Source organism: Octopus sinensis, linkage group LG25 (assembly GCF_006345805.1).
Source record: "Octopus sinensis linkage group LG25, ASM634580v1, whole genome shotgun sequence".
NCBI lineage: Eukaryota > Metazoa > Mollusca > Cephalopoda > Octopoda > Octopodidae > Octopus > Octopus sinensis.
Genome location: NC_043021.1, coordinates 10,910,047 through 10,932,213, shown reverse-complemented (window position 1 = coordinate 10,932,213; position 22,167 = coordinate 10,910,047). Strand labels below are relative to the sequence as shown.

Genomic DNA, 22,167 nt, shown 5'->3' with positions numbered 1-22,167 from the left:
TATAGTATATTTTATTTATATATATATATATTATATGTGTATATGTATATATTTATATATATATATATTATATATGTATATGTATATATTTATATATATATATGTATATATTTATATATGTATATGTATATTTATTATTTATATATATATATATATATGTATTGTATATATTTATCTATTATATATATATATATGTATATGTATATATTTATATATATAATGTATATATTTATATATGTATATGTATATATATATTTATATATATATATATATATATGTGTATATGTATATATTATATTAATATGTATATGTATTATTTATATAATATCAACAATTGAGGGTAAAATTAATTAATCAATTTCACCAAGTGTTCAGTATGTAAAAGAACCATTTAAAGCGAATTCAAAATATTATATTATATAATTAGGGCTAGTAAATAAATTACTTTGCCACATACTGAACTTAGTAGAAATAGCAGCCAAAAAAAATTTTTTTAGCTATTTCTACTACTTAAAGAAAATTTCTCTCAGATAATGTTTACTCCAGACAGCTCACGAAGTGTTTATATAATATATATATATATCATTGTGGTGTTTATATAATATATATATATCATTGTGGTGTTCGAGCATGACTGCATCTGCATGCATGAAATTAATAAAAGAATATATATATTTATATATCTCACTCCACCCACCATTATATAAACACCCATTCACACTGTTCAACTCATTCTTCACACCACACACCATTAGGAACATACTCACCCACACTCACATGCACATGCACACACACACACACACACACACGCACACACAATAGCCTCTCACACTATACACAGCCTCACACGGCATATATATATATACACGTCCATACACACACAAACACACACCCCTACACACAATAGCCTCATACGCATACTATACACAGCCTCACATGCATATACACACACAAACACAGACACACACACACACACACACACACAAACACACGAAACGCACATCACACCACACGATGCATGCACTAGGTTACTTATACACATAAGTGTGGCTTAATGGTTAGGGCATTCGGGTCATGATTGTAAAGTCGTGTGTTCAATTTCCAGCAATGCATTGTGTCCTTGAGCAAGACACTTTATTTCACGTTGCTCCAGTTCACTCAGCTGGCAAAAATGAGTTGTACCTGTATTTCAAAGGGCCAGCCTTGTCACACTCTGTGTCACGCTGAATCTCCCCGAAAACTACATTGAGGGTACACGTGTCTGTGGAGTGCTCAGCCATTTGCACGTTAATTTCACGAGCAAGCTGTTCCGTTGATCGTATCAGCTGGGACCCTTGTCGTCGTAACCGACGGAGTGCTCCATTTATTTACACAAACACACACGGTCCTATATGCATACACTGGCCCAAACATTTACACACACACACACACACACAAACACATACATGTTCACTTGTGCACGCAAAGGTATACATAATTCTAAGCTCACCTACACGTTATACTTTATTTTATTTTATTTTGATTTTATTTAATTTTGTCTTATTTATTATTTTTTTAACTGTGGATCTCAAAGGATACATAAAGCTATAAATAATATATAAATATAAATATTAGGTTTGGAATGTGGGTCTGAGTTCCTCAGGAGGCCTTTAACTTTTTAAATAATAATAATAATAATAATTGTGTACAGTGCTCAGGTGCACTACAACTCATCTAAAGTGTATATATAATCAGGTGTAGTTTCGGCGGATTTCGGAAAGCATGAGGGCCTTAAAGGATGCAGTGTTATGGCAGTCAACAACTGACGCAGACAGTTTATTCCATGCTTCAGCAACTCTGAGCGTGAAAAAATGTTTCCGAAAGTCATGGGAGCTGTGTTGTTTTCTGACTTTGTAGGCATGTCCACGTGTGTTAGACACATGGAGATCAAAAAGGTGTTCAGTGTTGTTGTTGGTGAGATGGTTGATAACTTTGTGGGTGTTTACCAAGGGTGTTTACTTTCACTATTCAATATTTACTTTCTATAAAGCAGCAAGCTGGCAGAACCATTAGCACACCAGGCAAAATGCTTGTCAGCATTTCATCTAGCTCTCCGTTCTGAGTTCAAATTCTGCAGAGGTTGACTTTGCTTTTTATCTTTTCGGTGGGGCTCAATGAAACAAGCACCATTTGAACACTGGAATCAATGTAATTAACTTAACCAAACCTCCCCACTCCCTGAATTTACTGGTCATGTGCCAAAATTTCAAAGCAATATTTATATGCTTATAAGGTGGCAAGCTGGCAGAATCGTTAGCATGCTGGGAAAAATGCTAATTGGCATTTAATCCATCTTTGTGTTCTGAGTTCAAATTCCACCGAGGTAGATTTCCTTTTCATAATTTCAGAGTCAATAAAATAAGTACCAGTTAATTACTGGGGTCAATATTAACATGCTAAAAGGCAACGAATTGGCAGAGTCATTAGCATGCCAGGCAAAATGCTTTACGTTCTGAGTTCAAATTCCACCAAAGTCGATTCACCTTTCATAGTCAGGGTCGATAAAATAGGTACCAGTTGACTACTGGGGTCAATATTTACATGCTAAAAGGTGACGAATTGGCAGAGTCATTAGCATGCCATGCAAAATGCTTTACGTTCTGAGTTCAAATTCCACCAAAGTCGATTCACCTTTCATAGTTTCAGGGTCGATAAAATAAGTACCAGTTGACTACTGGGGTCAATATTTACATGCTATAAGGCGGCGAGCTGGCAGAATTGTTAGCATGCCAGGCAAACTGCTTAGCAGCATTTCATCTGGTTCTATATTTAAGAGATGAGGAATTATGTACATTATTTACATTATTTACATTTGACGGATATGCCCATAGGCATATGGCGTAGTGGTTAAGAGTGCGGGCTACTAACCCCATGATTCCAAGTTTGATTCCAGGCAGTGACCTGAATAATAATAATAATAATAATGATAATAATAATATAATAATAATAATGATGATGATGATGATGATGATAATAATAACATCAAAAAATATCTTAGGAATGAGAACCCAGGTTCGAAATTTTCCCAAGACACCTGATGAAGGCTGGACGGTGTATCAGCTGAAATGTTGTGTTATCAACAAACAAGATGAGGACAAATATCAGTCAAATGTAAATAATGTAAATAATGAGCATTTCATTTGTCTTTATGTTCCACAAAGGTCAATTCATCTTTCATAGTTTCGGTGTCAATAAAATAAGTACCAGTTGAGTAATGGGGTCGATCTAATTAACATATCTCTCTCCCAGAATTTCTAACCTTGTGCCAAAGTTTGAAATGCAATATTTACATACTATAATTTATAGCTCTATGTATGCTTTGAGATCCACTGTTACAAAAACCAATTAATAGGCATGAATGTTTTATTAAAATGTGGCACATCAACCTGATTGACACTTATTTTTAATGTAGGGTGTGCGTCTGGGTGGTATGGAAGTGGTTGTTCCAAGCAATGCCATTGTCTAAATGATGCTAACTGCCACCAACGGACAGGAGCTTGTCCAAACGGATGCGAAGACGGATGGACTGGACCAGATTGCCAAGTAATAACTTACCGTAAGTATATATCTATATATAGTGACATGCTTGCTATAAAGATTTCTATGGTGTGTGCATGTGTGCGTGCATGTATGTGTGTGTGTGTGTGTGTGCACGTGCATGTGTGTGTGTGTGTGAGAGTGAGTGTGTGTGTATGCAATGACAAGATAAAAACATAATACCAAAGACCTGTACATTTGCAAAAGAACACAATGATTTCTCTTTTCGAAAGAAAAGGCATCGTGCAGATCACATAAAATGTGTGCAACTTCTTTGGGAAGTCCTCTGTTGGGCCATGAAATCAGGTTGAATAGTAGAGATCGTTTGAAATCTGAAAGGTACAAAATGTGTTTTGATGTTAGCTTGTCAATGTTTCGATAGTTCTTTTAACCCTTTTGATACCAACCCAACTGAAACCGCCTCTTCTTCTGTAGTACAAATGTCTTGTCTTCATAAGTTCTGAATTAAAATCCTCTTCCACATCTTAGTCACAATTTATGTTCCTAATACTAGCTTAATGATAGCTAAGTTATTTTACTAAATTCTTTGTTATATTTAACCCTTTTGATACCAACCCGGCTGAAACCGCCTCTTCTTCTGTAGTACAAATGTCTTGTTTTCATAAGTTCTGAATTAAAATCATCTTCCACACCTTAGTCACAATTTATGTTCCTAACACTAGCTTAATGATAGCTAAGTTATTTTACTAAATTCTTTGTTATATTTAACCCTTTTGATACCAACCCAGCTGAAACCGCCTCTTCTTCTGTAGTACAAATGTCTTGTTTTCATAAGTTCTGAATTAAAATCATCTTCCACACCTTAGTCACAATTTATGTTCCTAACACTAGCTTAATGATAACTAAGTTATTTTACTAAATTCTTTGTTATATATAGAAGTCAGAAACAATCATACTGGAGATTCTTGTTGTTGCTAAAAAGGCCTCTTGTGCTTTCCATATATCATTGTTTCCTGTAAGTTGAGCTTCAACACTTCTGACAGTTTGTGAAAGCTGGTCTCAAAACTTTTTGAGCCACGGTTTATTTATAAATACCTCCTCTATAGCAAGATACCTATTTCTGCTTCCTTATTTCTCTTTCACATTCTAACCTTTCATCATCTGATGCCAGATCACCTCCACCAATGTCCCCTCCGTAATAGCAAGACACCTGTTTCTGCCTCTCTGTTTCTTTGTCACCCTCTAACCTTTCCTCTTCTGACATGAGTACCCTTCCTCAAATGCCCCAGCATGGCCATAGTCAAATGACTGAAACAAGTAAGAGAGTAAGAGAGTATCATCATCATCATCATCATTTAATGTCCACTCTCCCTGCTGGCATGGGCTACATGGTTTGACTGGAAGCTGGCAAGCCAGAGAGCTGTACCAGGTTCCAGTCTGATTTGGTATGGTTTCTACAGCTGGATGCCTTTCCTAATGCCAACCACACACTAGCAATGTCTTGCAAATGGATACCTGCAACTGATAATGCTCATTAACACAGAATACACATGTATTACACATATATTCTTTTATTCTTTTACTTGTTTCAGTCATGTGACTGTGGCCATGCTGGAGCACCGCCTTTAGTCGAGCACATCGACTCCCAGGACTTATTCTTTGTAGGCCTAGTACTTATTCTGTCATTCTCTATTGCCGAACCGCTAAGTTACGGGGACGTAAACACACCAGCATCGGTTGTCAAGCCATGTTGGGGGGACAAACACAGACATACAAGCACATATATATATATACATATACATATATATATATATATATATATATATATATAGATAAGAAAGTTTGTTTGGTAAAGCACGTGGGTGAATATATAAGAAAATAGTAAAGTGTGAAAAAACGACAGAAGGCTTAAATGTTAAAAAATATATATATTTGTGTCAAAATGTCTGGAGAATATTGGAAAAATTTTTTTCCTTTCCTTAAAATGACATAATTTTAAAATTTTTAAAGAAATTACCGGTTTCGCGTGTAGCTTTTCAAATTTCTTGTGACGTTATGTTTATATTGCATGGAATTATCGTTGTTTTTATTTCCAGGAGATTTCTAAATAAGGGGAGGTAGTGAGTGATTTTTTCCGGTGTAGGGGAGATAATCGCTTAAAAAATTTTTTTCCATTTCCTTGTTAATTTCTCTGTGTCAGTATGTTCGGATGGTTGAGTCTGGGTTTGTACTTTTCAATGAAGAATGTTTCCTTGTTCAGTCTCATTTGTGTTGATGATCCGAAAGCACATTGGTAAAATGGGAAGATTAAAAATTGTGGCAGTAGTTGCTTTGCGCATTTCTCAATGTGCTCACTAAAAGGTATCATTCTATATTCTGGGAATGCAATCTGTTGTCGATGCAGTGTGCATCTGCGCCTGAGTGATAGTCCCGTGGAACCCACGTAGTCTTGGTGGCAGCCCGAGCATTTAATAACATAAATTATGTTTTCAGAGGCACAAGTAAAGTTAGATTTGATCTTAAATTTCTGTCCCTCTTTAAAGAAGAATTCTGATCCTTCCAATAGGTTAGGACATGTTGCACAGTTCGATCTACCACATTTTTTTACTTTTGCATCCGAAAATACTACCTTACATATCTACATACAACCCCAGAAACAAAGAAGCCTTCACCATCATCACCCAGAATTTACCAATACTTCATAAAAACCCAAAATTAAAGGAAATTCTAAACATACACCAAATCATTAAAAGCTACAAACAGCCTAAATCACTTAAAAAGATTCTCACAAAGGCAAAATTGTCTTCTAAAATTACGGATGCAAAAGTAAAAAAATGTGGTAGATCGAACTGTGCAACATGTCCTAACCTATTGGAAGGATCAGAATTCTTCTTTAAAGAGGGACAGAAATTTAAGATCAAATCTAACTTTACTTGTGCCTCTGAAAACATAATTTATGTTATTAAATGCTCGGGCTGCCACCAAGACTACGTGGGTTCCACGGGACTATCACTCAGGCGCAGATGCACACTGCATCGACAACAGATTGCATTCCCAGAATATAGAATGATACCTTTAGTGAGCACATTGAGAAATGCGCAAAGCAACTACTGCCACAATTTTTAATCTTCCCATTTTACCAATGTGCTTTCGGATCATCAACACAAATGAGACTGAACAAGGAAACATTCTTCATTGAAAAGTACAAACCCAGACTCAACCATCCGAACATACTGACACAGAGAAATTAACAAGGAAATGGAAAAAAAATTTTTTAAGCGATTATCTCCCCTACACCGGAAAAAATCACTCACTACCTCCCCTTATTTAGAAATCTCCTGGAAATAAAAACAACGATAATTCCATGCAATATAAACATAACGTCACAAGAAATTTGAAAAGCTACACGCGAAACCGGTAATTTCTTTAAAAATTTTAAAATTATGTCATTTTAAGGAAAGGAAAAAATTTTTCCAATATTCTCCAGACATTTTGACACAAATATATATATTTTTTAACATTTAAGCCTTCTGTCGTTTTTTCACACTTTACTATTTTCTTATATATATATATATATATATATATATATATATATATATATACATACATATATACGACGGCCTTCTTTCAGTTTCCGTCTACCAAATCCACTCACAAGGCTTTGGTTGGCCCGAGGCTATAGTAGAAGACACTTGCCCAAGGTGCCACGCAGTGGGACTGAACCTGGAACCATGTGGTTGGTAAGCAAGCTACTTACCACACAGCCACTCTGTGCCTATAGTATATATTCAACACAAAATCACCCTGAAGAAAGCAATGGTTGATAAAACAGAAATAAATTTAAAAATTCATTCTTTGTGTATTGCCCTGTACTAAAACCCCCATGACCTGGTCCTGGTCCTGATTCGAACCCCATTGACTGAGGAACCCTGTTGTGGAAGATCTGTTTGGGGGATCATTAAGAGTCATACCTGGATAAATTACCCCTTTAACGTTCAGATTATTCTGCCAAACATAATATTAGGTTGTCCCAAAAGTTCGTAAACACTTGCGAAAATTGAATTTTTACTCGCCAAGTACTAACAAAACAACAAAAATTATTCCTCAAAATAAAGACCATTATTTTCCAAGACTTTCTACGAACTTTTGGGACAACCTTATAGTTATTATTTCAAACTAATCAAGCATTATCTCATAGCTTTGAGATTTTCATGCTGTGATTGTTTATTTTTAGAATGACATTGTAGGTTAGGTGTGAGATTTCAGATCTGGCCAGTTTAAACTTAAAACGGGTAGAATAATTTGGCCGCTTTCATAGACTTTTCTTTTCATTTTAGAAAATATAGCAATTGGTAAAAGTGCTACACAGGAATCACCTGCTAGCGCAACTGGTGTAACTGCAATGAATGGAAACACTTGTCGGAATGAAACGTACACAATGGCAGCCAACCTAGCCGTGGATGGTAACTTTGATCAAAACCCACTACACAGGTCTTGTTCTCGTTCAGTGAAGACCCAGAGATCATACTGGACTGTTGACCTCAAACAAACGTACGATATTTCACAAATGAGGATCTATTACAACTATATCGAGGGTAAGTGTTTTTTTTTGCTTCTTCAGTTATTTTTCTATTATTTCAAATATTCCTTTCTATTCTGGGCACAAGGCCCCAAATTTTTGGAGAAGGGATAGGGTGGGGATGGGGAGTCGATTAGATCTACCTCAGTACGCAACTGGTACTTGATTTATCTACCTCGAAAGGATGAAAGGCAAAGCCGACCTCAGCAGAATTTGAACTCAGAACGTAAAGACAGACGAGATAACCGCTAAGCATTTTGCTTGGCATGTTAACGATTCTGCCAGCTCACTACCTTTCCAGAGAGAAATATTCTTTTCTACTCTAGGCACAAGGCCCAAAATTTTTTGGGAGCAGGCCAGTCGATTAGATTGACCGCAGTACACAACTGGTACTTAATTCCTCGATCCCCAAATATTAAGGTGGTGAGCTGGCCAAATTGTGAGCACACTGAACAAAATGCTTAGCAGCATTTCTTCTGGTTTTATGTTTTGAGTTCAAATTCCACTAAGGTTGTCTTTGACTTTCATCCTTTCAGGATTGATAAAAATTAAGTACCAGCTGAGCACTAGGGGTTACTCTTCCAATGATGTTTCAGGCCTCTTGCATATTGTAGAAAGGATTATTTCAAATATTAACTTGTATTATCACATTTCAAATATTAATCTGCATTATCCCCTATTCATTGTTACCACCTGGTCCTTAATCACCCTTAATACCATCTAATCTGTTGTATGCAATGTCTCTTATATAAGGACAATCTGATACCTTATGCACTGTTTTTCTAATGCAGTAACCATCTCACTTAGTGTTCTTTTCTCCTCCCATCACACAATGTCCTCTTCTCCTCCCATGACATAGTGTCCTCTTCTCCTCCCACCACACTTACATCTTCAATGTTGCCCTTTTGCTTCCGACCAAATCATAAAAATGTATGCTTCACTCAAAGCCTTACTCAACTTTTTCCTCTGAGTTTTTTTTACAGTTACCCTTATGTTCTTCAATAAGGTAACCTATAACACCCCTCTGGGTTTACAATCATGAATGAAGTACCAGTAACACCTAGGTTTTTTCAGCATGTTGAAAATTTCCCCTCAAGTGTATGTACTTTAATGAAATGCCTATAACAGCACTCCAAGTTTATGTTCTTCAATAAAGTACCTCTATTAACATCCTCTGCCAAATTTATGTTCCACAGTAAAGTACCTCTAACAAACCTCCAAGTTTATTTACATTATTTACATTATTTACATTTGATGGATATTTCTCCTCATCTTATTTGTTGTTAACGCAATGTTTCGGCTGATATACCCTCCAGCATTCATCAGGTGTCTTGGGGAAATTTCGAACCTGGGTTCTCATTCCTAAGGTATTTTTCGATGATGTTATTATTATATCTTTATTGCCCACAGGGGGCTAAACATAGAGGGGACAAACAAGGACAGACAAAGGGATTAAGTCAATTACATTGATCCCCAGTTCGTAACTGGTACTTATTTAATCAACCCCAAAAGGATGAAAGACAAAGTTGACCTCAGTGGCATTTGAACTCAGAACGTAATGGCAGACGAAATACCACTAAGATTTTCACCTGGCATGCCAATGATTCTGCTAGCTTGCTGCCCTTATAGTATTAAATATTATTTTTTTCTACTCTAGGCACAAGGCCCTAAATTTACGGGGAGGGAGCCAGTCGTTTAGATTGACCCCAGTATGCAACTGGTACTTAATTTATCGACCCTGAAAGGATGAAAGGCACAATCGACCTCAGGGGAATTTGAACTCAGAATGTAATGACAGACGAAATACCTATTTCTTTAATGCCCACAAGTGGCTAAACACAGAGGGGACAAACAAGGACAGACAAATGGATTAAGTCGATTACATCGACCCCAGTGCATAACTGGTACTTAATTTATCGACCCTGAAAGGATGAAAGGCACAATCGACCTCAGGGGAATTTGAACTCAGAATGTAAAGACAGACGAAATACCTATTTCTTTAATGCCCACAAGCGGCTAAACACAGAGGGGACAAACAAGGACAGACAAATGGATTAAGCCGATTACATTGACCCCAGTGCATAACTGGTACTTAATTTATCGACCCCGATAGGATGAAAGGCAAAGTCGACCTCGGTGGAATTTGAACTCAGAATGTAACAGCAGACGAAATACTGCTAAGCATTTCACCCAGCGTACTAACAATTCTGCCAGCTCGCCGCCCTTATAGTATTAAATATTATTAAAAAAACATCTTGTGCCACAGAAATCAAAGTATTTTTTTCACATACCCCATGACAAGAAATGCTGTCCTAAGCCACTCCTTCTCTAAACTTCCATTTTCTCAAAGCTCCATGTAAATCTATACATGGGAAGTCAATAAATTCTTTTAGACATTCGTCACTGTTTAGATTTCATTATGGAAAGTTGTCACCACACACACACCACACACACACACACATGCACACTCACACACATAAACAACACACATACACACATTCACACACCAACCCACACATACATGCATGCACACACACACCCACACATACACACACACCCACATACACATTCACACATGTACACTCACACACTCACACATACACACACTTGCACAGTCTCACGCACTGTCACACACACATGCTTACACACACTCATATGCACACACACTTAGACACAGTCTCACACACACATTCATATACACACACTCACACACTAACACACACATGACACACTAACACACACATGACACACATACACACATTCACACATTCACACACACACCCACACATACACACATGCACACACACCCACATGCACATTCACACATGCACACTCACACACTCACACATACACACACTCTCGCACTCTCACACTCTCACACACAGATGCTTACACACACTCATATACGCACACACACTAACACACACACACACGACACACAAGCACGACACACATGCACACACACACGACACACATACACACATGCACACACATTCGCACACGCACACACACACACACACACACACACAACCATACACACAACACATACACACATATACAGAGCTATTTTTGCTGTATCTATCTATCTTCCTGTTTTTTTCTTTTCCAGTGCATGAGAAATTCTCATTTTTAATTTTGGTATCCATAAACAATGTGAATAGAATATGCAAAAAATTTACTGATCTTGAGAGAATTACAGTTATCGATGTCCAGTGTGACAGTCCTGCCAAAGGAAGTAAGATCACAATAATCCTGTATAAAGGCCCTGATCTTAGCTTGTGTGAAGTGGAGGTCCTACGTAAGTATACTCTCAATAAATTCCATCCAACCCATGCAAGCATGGGAAAGTGCATATCAAACAATGATGTTCATGGGAAAGTGCATATCAAACAATGATGTTCATGGGAAAGTGCATATCAACCAATGATGTTCATGGGAAAGTGCATATCAAACAATGATGTTCATGGGAAAGTGCATATCAAACAATGATGTTCATGGGAAAGTGCATATCAAACAATGATGTTCATGGGAAAGTGCATATCAAACAATGATGTTCATGGGAAAGTGCATATCAAACAATGATGTTCATGGGAAAGTGCATATCAAACAATGATGTTCATGGGAAAGTGCATATCAAACAATGATGTTCATGGAAAGTGCATATCAACAATGATGTTCATGGGAAAGTGCATATCAAACAATGATGTTCATGGGAAAGTGCATATCAAACAATGATGTTCATGGGAAAGTGCATATCAAACAATGATGTTCATGATGTGTGTATATAATAAAATAATAGGTGCAGGCATAGCTGTGTGGTAAGAAGCTTGCTTCTCAACCACATGCTTCTGGGTTCAGTCCCACTGCATGGCGCCTTGGGCAAGTGTTTTCTACTATAGCCTCTCAGGCCAACCAAGGCCTTGTGAGTGTGGATTTGGTAGGAGGGAACTGTAAGAAGCCTGTCATATATATGTATATGTATCTATATATAAGTGTGACCATGGACCATGGCCTATGCCTGTGTGTCTAACCAGCCCGCTTATGAATAACCCTCATTCTTTGGACAATATTTTTGCTTGCGAAGACCTATTGAGGCAAGTGAAATCAAAATCAAAATTGCTGATGTGGCCGATGACAGTACCGCCTCATTGGCACTCGTGCAAGTGGAACGTTAAAAGGACATCCAAACATGGGGTGTAACTGGCCCACTTATGTGTACCCCTCACTCATTGGACAATGAACTGTGCTTGCAAAGACCTATTAAGGCAAGTGAAAACAAATCAAAATCGCTGACATGGCCAATGATGGTACCGCCTGATTGGCACTCATGCCAGTGGAACGTTAAAAGCACATCTGAGCATGATTGTTGCCAGGGCCACGGATTGGCTCCTGTACCGGTGGCATGTGAAAAACAACATTCGAGCGTGGTTGTTGCCAGTGGCGCCAGACTGGCTCCTGTGCAGGTAGCACGTAAAAAACACCTTTTGAGCGTGGTCATTGCCAGTACCGCCCAACTGGCCGTCGTGCCAGTAGCACGTAAAAGCACCCACTACACTCTCGGAGTGGTTGGCATTAGGAAGGGCATCCAGCCGTAGAAACTTTGCCTGATCAGATTCAGCCAGGTGCAGCCTCTGGCTCACCAGTCCTCGGTCAAACCGTACAACCCTTGCCAGCATGGAAAGCAGTCATTAAATGATAATGATGATGATATATATGTATGTATGTGTGCGTGTGTGTATGAATATGTGTGTGTCTGTGTGTATATGTATATATATGTGTATATATATATATATATCATACCAAGGCAAAAACCATTTTCTTCTAAAGGATGGAAAACATCCAATTTTCACTAGTACTTCCCAAAAAAATGGTATATTACAATATACAAATATTAAAGGAAATAGAGAAATACAATTGACATATTAAAAATTTATTTACATTATAATATGATATAATTATACCATAAAAAGATATAATATAATATAAGATGATATGATATGATATAATATAACAAATAATTAAAACAAATATAAATCCGACAATTTGTTTCAACTCATATCCTCAAGTGAATTTATAAAATTCCCATTTATGCATATGAGTCTCCTCAGGGTAATATTTGTTCAAAAAACACAAAAATTCCATATAGGCACAGGAGTGGCTGTGTGGTAAGTAGCTTGCTAACCAACCACATGGTTCCGGGTTCAGTCCCACTGCGTGGCATCTTGGGCAAGTTTCTTCTGCTATAGCCCCGGCCGACCAATGCCTTGTGAGTGGATTTGGTAGACAGAAACTGAAAGAAGCCTGTTGTATATATGTAAATATATATATATGTATGTGTGTGTGTGTTTGTGTGTCTGTGTTTGTCCCCCTAGCATTGCTTGACAACCGATGCTGGTGTGTTTACGTCCCCGTCACTTAGCGGTTCGGCAAAAGAGACCGATAGAATAAGTACTGGGCTTACAAAGAATAAGTCCCGGGGTCGATTTGCTCGACTAAAAAAAGGCGGTGCTCCAGTATGGTCGCAGTCAAATGACTGAAACAAGTAAAAAGAGTAAGAACTACTAAATCATAAAAGAAACTGATTTAAAATATACCTGTGTTTACAAGTGTAGTGTTAATAATTCAAAAATATAACAAATATAATAAAAGCAAAAACAAAATTCAAATAAATAGAATAAGTAAAGAAAAATTGCAATGGTCATAAAATGTTCTTATGAATCTCCAATAATATTAATCTAGGGATAATTTAACCCATTTTATTATATGATAAGATTTATATGTTAGGAAGATTGCTTACTGACCACATGGTTCAGAGTTCAGTCCCACTACAAGGCACCTTGGGCAAGTGTCTTCTACTATAGCCTCAGGCCGACCAAAGCCTTGTGAGTGGATTTGGTAGATGGAAACTGAAAGAAGCCCGTCGTATATATGTATATATATATATATGTATGTGTGTGTATGTGTTTGTGTGTCTGTGTTTGTCTTCCCAACATTACTTGACAACCGATGCTGGTGTGTTTACCTCCCCGTAACTTAGCAGTTCGGCAAAAGAGACTGATAGAATAAGTACTAGGCTTACAAAGAATAAGCCCTGGGGTCAATTTACTTGACTAAAGGTGGTGCTCCAGCATGGCCACAGTCAAATGACTGAAACAAGTAAAAGAGTAAAGAGTATATATAATAATCATTCTAATTTATTTATTCATATTAATATAACCATTACTCTTCGGAAATAACAAATATAGAACACAGTTACTGAGTTTATCAAAGGAAAATACCACCATAAATCAATGTTCATATATTTATACATTCATTGCTTACGGAAAAATAACCGGAAATACGTACTTAGAATAGAAATGTTTTTAATCATGATAGGGCCTTTTATAAAATTATTTATATATTATTATTATTATTATTAAATTTAATTTTTATACTTATAATCATTTTATATAAAGACTAGCTTTTTGACCCGTGCTTCGCTCGGGTTTTGGTGGTGATGGCAACCAAACGGTAGCCCCGAGTGTCTTGCAACCCTCCTCACACCATTGCCCACCCCATTTTACCCCCCAGTGTAAATTTTGGTGCCAGTCCGACCCCATCTACCACACCTTAAACTGTTCCCATTCCAAAATGAGACAAATAACCAAGAAATCAAACAACTTTTTCGCATTTCAGATTTATAGATTTTGATGATAACTTATATCTTAAATTTAACAATGAATATAGTGATATAGATTACACTTAAGACATATATTTCATGGCTCTTAATGCTAGATTTATAAATTAATCCACTGAAACATTATAGATATCTTCTTTGATATACAGGTTTTAAGCTACAGGCGTAGGAGTGGCTGTGTGATAAGTAGCTTGCTTACCAGCCACATGGTTCCGGGTTCAGTCCCACTGCGTGGCACCTTGGGCAAGTATCTTCTACTATAGCCTCGGGCTGACTAAAGCCTGATGAGTGGATTTGGTAGATGGAAACTGAAAGAAGTCCGTCGTATATATATATTTATATATATATGTATGTATGTATCTGTGTGTATATGTTTGTGTGACTGTTTGTCCCCAACATCGCTTGACAACCGATGCTGGTGTGTTTATGTCCCCATAACTTAGTCGTTTGGCAAAAGAGACTGATAGAATAAGTACTAGGCTTACAAAGAATAAATTCTGGGGTCGATTTGCTTGACTAAAGGTGGTGCTCCAGCATGGCCACAATCAAATGGCTGAAACAAATATAAGAGTAAAAGAGTACAAATGAAACTACAACAAAAAAAAACCTTATAAATTATTTAGTACAATATCAAGAATTTTACCTCAAGCTACAAACCATTCAGTTTGTATTTTAAAAAAACCCCTACAAATCGTTCAGTATAATAACAGAGAACTGGTGGCAGGAAGGGCATCCAACTGCAGAAAATCTGCTCCCCCTGCCACACACGATAAATTCCATTCGACCCTATAATTCAATGCAACCATGAGATTGAGAATAGGAAGCCGGACATAGTCTTAATTGAGAAGGAAACAAACTATGCTGGATCATAGATGTAGCTGACACACAAGGTATGCGATGAGGAAGAAAGCAGACATTAAAATAATAATGATGATGATGATTATAGTGGTGGTGGTGGTGGTGGTGGTGGTGGTAGCAGTGGTAGTGATGATGATTAAGATTGAAGAAGTTGTAGGTGAGGGGTTGGGGGAGGGGTGGGGAGATTCGTTATTTTTGGTTTTTTTTCAAATTTTTTTTTTTCTTGTTTCATCTCCACAGAATGTCTGCCTGGATTCTACGGTGCCAAATGCAAAGAACACTGTTCTACCTGTAAGAATAAGCAATGTAACCAATTCACAGGCAAATGTCTGTATGGTTGCAACAATGGATTCGTTCTTGTAAACGGCGTCTGTCAAAGTTAGTACACCTTTATCATTGTTATTGCTGTTGTTGTCGCTTTTGTTTTCCTCCTTTTGTTGCTGCTGCTGTCGTCTTCTTCTTCTTCTTCTTCTTCTTCTTCTTCTGCATCATCACCTTCTTCTTTTTCTTCTTCTTCTTTCTTTCTATTTCTTCTTGTTCTTCTTCTTTACTTCTTCTTCTTTCTTCTTCTTCCTTCTTGTACTTCTTCTTCTTCTTCTTGTTCTTCTTCTTCTCCTCCTCCTCCTCCTCCTCTTCTTCTTCTTCTTCTTCTTCTTCTTCTTCTTCTTCTTCTTCTTCCAATCAAGATTTTATATAATAATAATAATAATAATAATAATAATAATGAGGCTCTAATATGTGCTGCTTAAGAACAATCACTAAGAACAAACTACATAAAATACAGAATAGACAACAGAGCAGAAATACGAAGGTTGTGGCCAATGAAGAGAGTAGACATGATACCAATAGTAACTGGTGCACCTGGAAACCCATATCCTATGCAAGACACTATCAATTCAATAATACAAACTAAACAACACAATCCACAGACAAAAAATACTAAACAGACAGGAAATATCCAATTCAATAAAATTCCACCAGCAGACTGGATACCCAACACATTACACACATAAGACACAATACAAACAGTAATGCAACAAAAGGCTGCACCACACCTCATAAAAGAAAAACGAAACTGACGCAACACAATTAACGAGAAGAGTTCACACTCCCCAACAACAAAAAAGAACATACAATGCTGCACGCACAAACCCAGCAACAGGGGGGTGTAGCAGGTCATGCAGTAGAAAACTGCATGAAACTACCAAATGTTGAATAATGATGATGATGATGATAATAACGATAATAATAATAATAATAATGATAATAATAATGATAAAAATAATCATAATAATAATAATAATAATAATAATAATAATAATAATAACAATGATGATAATGATGATAAAAAAATAACAGGCTGTGTGGTATGTAGCTTGCTTACGAACCGCATGGATCCAGGTTCAGTCCCACTGCATGGCATCTTGGGCAAGTGACTTCTACTATAGCCTCAGGCCGACCAAAGCCTTGTGAGTGGATTTGGTAGACGGAAACTGAGAAAAGCCCGTCATATGTGTGTGTGTGTGTGTGTGTGTGTGTGTGTGTGTGTTTGTGTGTCTGTGTTTGTTCCCCCATATCGCTTGATAACCGATGCTGGTGTATTGACATCCCAGTAACTTAGCGGTTTGGCAAAAGAGACCAATAGAATAAGTACTAGGCTTACAAAGAATAAGTCCTAGGGTGGATTTGCTTGACTAAAGGTGGTGCTCCAGCATGGCCACAGTCAAATGACTGAAACAAGTAAAAGAGTAAAGATAGTAACAATGATTACGACAACAACAACAATAATAGTAATGAACTAAAATGAGAAATGCGTAGGTTGTGGGCAATGAAAAAAAGGGGACATGATACCAGTAGTGATTGGTTCGCTTGGAAGTATCAGCACTCAACTACCAACATGACTCAAAATGTAAAGATAGAATTTCCCACATAAATCAGCATTGCTTGGCTCTGCAAGAATTCTCTGCAGGGTTCTTGGAGTCTGACTAGTAAACAGGTGTCACCTGAGTCAGCTATGGGAAGCTGAGACTTTCCATCATACCCAGCTGAGAGTTTTCATCAAGTACTAATAACAATGATTTCAAATTTTGACATTTTGACACAAGGCTAGCAATTTCAGGGGAAGTGGGAGGGGGTGGGTTAAGTCCAATTGCATAGACCCCAGTGTTTAACTGGTACTTATTTTATCGAGCCCAAAAGGATGAAAGGCAAAGTTGACCTCACACAGAATTTTAACAGACAACGTGGAGACGGATGAAATATGGCTATGCATTGGGCCCAGCGTTCTAACGACTTTGTCAGTTCACCGCCTTAATAATAATAGTGTTGGTGATGGTTTCTGATTTAGAGGGATGGCCACCAATTTTCAGGTAAGGAGTTACTTGGTTCAAATGACTCAGTATTTGACTCATACTTTATTTTATCGACTCCCAAGAGATGAAAAGCTAAGTTGTTTGTGTGTCTTTGTTTGTCCCCCAACATCGCTTGATAGCCTATGCTGGTGTGTCTACATCCCCGTAACTTAGCGGTTCAGCAAAAGAGACCGATAGAATAAGTATTAGGCTAACAATGAATAAGTCCTGGGGTCGATTTGCTCGACTAAAGGCGGTGCTCCAGCATGGCCACAGTCAAATGACTGAAACAAGTAAAAGAGTTAAAAAATGAATAAATAATCATTACATTTGACAGAGTAACCTGAATGCTAAAGGGTTTGACTGGCCATATCTGGCATCTCACACCTACCTAACAATGTCATTCTAAAAAAAAATGATCACATCATTTAAATCTCAAAGTTACATGATAATACAGGATTAATTCAACACAATGTGAATAAATAAGCGTTACATTTGACAGAGTAATCTGAATGCTAAAGAGTTTAACTGGCTGTATTTGGCCTCTCACACCTACCCTACAATGTCATTCTATAAATAAACAATCACATCTTCAAAATCTTGAATCTACATGATAAAGCACGATTAATTCAAAACAACGTGAATAAGTAAGCATTGTATTTGTGAAGGCACATGGCTCAGTGGTTAGAGCGTCGAGCTTACGATCGTGAGGTTGTGAGTTCGAATCCTAGACCGAGCTATGTGTTGTGTTCTTAAGCAAGACACTTTATTTCACGTTACTCCAGTTCACACAGCTGTAGAAATGAGTTGCAACATCCACTGGTGCCAAGCTGTATCGGCCTCTTTGCCTTTCTCTTGGATAACATCAGTGGTGTGGAGAGGGGAGGCTGGTATGCATGGGAGACTGCTGGCCTTCCATAAACAACCTGGACTTGTACCTGGGACGGTAACTTTCTAGGTGCAATCAATCGCATGGTCATTCATGACCAAAGGGGGTCTCAGCACATTTGAGAAAGTAATCTGAATGTTATAGGGTTGCCATTAGAATGACATTGAAGGGTAGGTGTGAGAGGCAGAGTCTGGCTGGTTTGAACATAAAACAGGCAAAATATTTTGGCCTAATATGGCTGGTTTGAATACTAAAAAGTTAATCCTTGCTCTGAATATTGTTAAGTTGAACGTCAGTTTGTCACAAATAATTGATGAAATGAAACTTCATAACTTCTCCTTCTGCCTTTACTTTGTAGAATGTGCAACAGGGAAATTTGGTGCCAATTGTGCAGGCACATGCCATTGTGCTGACAACAGCAAGTGCATCGCTGAAACTGGAATCTGTTCTAGTGGAGGGTGTGCAGCTGGTTACATGGGTGACACCTGTCAAACAGGTAAGTTTAATGGAATATTTATGCAAATAGGTGCAGTCATGGCATGTAAAAAACACCATTCAAATATGATCGTTACCTGCGTCGCTTTACTGGCAGTTGTGTGGTAAGAATTTTGCTTTCCAGCCACATGGTTCTGAGTTCAGTCCCATTGTGTAGCACCTTTGACAAGTGTTTTTACTATAAACTTGGGCTGACCAAAACCTTGTGAGAGAATTTGATATGTGTATGTGTGTGTATATATATATACATATGGATGCGAGACCTGGACACTAAAGAAAGCTGACCAGAAGAGAATTAATGCATTCGAGCTTTGGTGTTGGAGAAGACTTTTACGGATTCCATGGACAGCGAAGCTCACCAATGGAGAAGTTCTTAAGCAAATCAGGCCAAAAATGTCACTAGAAGCTAGGATCACCAAGCATAGATTGGCATATTTCGGTCATATTATGCGGAGAAAATACCTGGAGAAGGACATCATGCTCAGAATGGTCAGTGGCAAGAGAGGAAGAGGCCGACCAAGAACCCGCTGGCTTGACACCATCAAGAGTGATACCGGAAAGGACATAGCCAATCTGAAAGAAACGGCCCAGGGTAGAACTGACTGGAGGACACTGATCCAATGAGTAACCGAGAGTCGAATTCGACTGAGCAGATAGATAGATAGATAGATATATATAAAATTAAATAATAAGGGTAGAAATTGATGTTAATCAATTAAAACCAGTGGATTAGCATATTTAAAAATCTGAAGATTAAAAATTGTGTTACATACAAAATTAAGAGGAATGACCACTAAAGTGGACACCCTATATGCTAAACATAGACGTCAAATCGCCATTACCACGAAGAATGTGTTCTCAAGGAAAAAATCCTAAGCAAAAACGCCAAAATGTTACATTTTTACATTTTGGCATTTTTGCTGAGATTTATTTCTTGAGAAAACATTCTTTGTGTTAATGGCTGCAAAGGGGTAACCCTGCAGTGGAAAGCATTCTGATTAGGGGTAATATGGGTTTGGCCTGCCTAGCCAGTGGGGTGGCATCATTCAAAAGCTAAAACGATGCAAAGTGCATTGTGACCAGTGATGCATAACATCTGATAGCTTGCTGATCACATGATCATGGGATATCTATCAATATCAAAATGCAAAGGGCCAATCAGGCGGTACTGGCAACGGCCATGCTCAAATGGTGCTTTTTATGTGCGACCTGCACAGGAGCCAGTCCAGCGGCACTGGCAACGACCTCGCTCGAATGCTTTTTCACATGCCATCAGCACAACTGCCAGTAAAGCGACGCAGGTAACGATCATATTTGAATGGTGTTTTTTACATGCCACCAGCACAGAAGCCAGCTTGTTGCTTTTGAAATAAAATGAAAAATGGCCTACATGCATACAGTGGTGCATACGTAGATACTCACACAAATATGGAGAAGAATGATGTGAGTCCATTTCTTCTTATTTCCTTATTGCCCACATGGGGCTAAACATAGAGGGGACAAACAAGGACAAAGGGATTAAGTCGACCCCAGTGTGTAACTGGTACTTAATTTATCGACCCCAAAAAGATGAAAGGCAAAGTCGACCTCGGCAGAATTTGAACTCAGAGCATAACGGCAGACAAAATACCGCTAAGCATTTCGTCCGGTGTGCTAACATTTCTTATTTCTTTATTACCCACAAGGGGCTAAACATAGAGGGGAGAAACAAGGACAGACAAAGGGATTAAGTCGATTACATCGACTCCAGTGCATAACTGGTACTTAATTTATCGACCCCGAAAGGATGAAAGGCAAAGTCGACCTTTGCAGAATTTGAACTCAGAACGTAACGGCAGACAAAATACTTATTTTTTTACTGCTCACAAGGGGCTACACACAGAGGGGACAAACAGACACAGACACATGGATTAAGTCAATTATATTGACCCCAGTGCGTAACTGGTACTTATTTAATCAACCCCGAAAGGATGAAAGGCAAAGTCAACCTCAATGGAATTTGAACTCAGAACGTAAAGACAGACGAAATACTGCTAAGCATTTCGCCCAGCGTGCTAACGTTTCTGCCAGTTTGCCGCCTGAGTGAGTCCATTTGTTCTCTCAACTGGAATATCAACTCATTAATAATTTATCTGATGTATTTTGTCCATTGTTTTTAATTCTGTTTATTTTTTCTTCTTTTGTTTTGTTGCTTTTCATCTTGGCTTCTTTTAACTTCTTTTTTTTTTTTTTCACATTCCAGTCTGTGCTCGTGGAAGATTTGGACCAAACTGCAAGAATCTGTGTCACTGTGCAGACGACAGTAAATGCAACAGAGCTTCTGGAATATGTTCGAGTGGAGGATGCGCAGCTGGTTACAAAGGAAGCAATTGCCAGACTGGTGGGTGAACCATTATCTACAGGAGAACATGTTGCAACAGCATCTCCTCTTCTTACTCTCGCTAAAGTATTGTAGACAGTCATGTGTTTAACAGGTTTATGTCACAATGCTATGGCTTTAGGTTCAATCTCGTTGTGTGACACCTGGACAGGTGTCCCTTATATTGGCTTCTAAGTAAATAATGTCTTCCACACCTGGACAGTACTGTTCAATCCAGCAGTGTCAGCAGCACCAAAGCCTTGTGAGAGTGGATTTGCTGGACGGAAACTGAAAGAAGCCTGTATATATATATATATATATAATATATATATATATGTGGTGTGTGTGTGTGTGTGTGTGTGTGTGTGTGTTTTGTGTCTATGTTTGTCCCTCACCACCACTTGACAGCTGATGTTGATGTAT

The 22,167-nt window shown here is 37.9% G+C and overlaps 1 protein-coding gene across 15 annotated transcripts in view; it reads left to right on the top strand.

Annotated features, from left to right (window-relative positions):
- The window catches only part of LOC115224513 (fibrillin-2-like), a 202,202-nt gene that overhangs the window by 30,656 nt on the left and 149,379 nt on the right, over positions 1 to 22,167 (top strand). For all 15 annotated transcript variants that reach the window (XM_036513124.1, XM_036513126.1, XM_036513125.1 and 12 more), the window contains exons 5-10: positions 3,452 to 3,595; positions 7,875 to 8,132; positions 11,226 to 11,414; positions 15,891 to 16,028; positions 19,249 to 19,386; positions 21,628 to 21,765. In XM_036513124.1, coding sequence (XP_036369017.1) covers positions 3,452 to 3,595; positions 7,875 to 8,132; positions 11,226 to 11,414; positions 15,891 to 16,028; positions 19,249 to 19,386; positions 21,628 to 21,765 — 1,005 coding nt within the window. The remainder of the gene's footprint in view (positions 1 to 3,451; positions 3,596 to 7,874; positions 8,133 to 11,225; positions 11,415 to 15,890; positions 16,029 to 19,248; positions 19,387 to 21,627; positions 21,766 to 22,167) is intronic.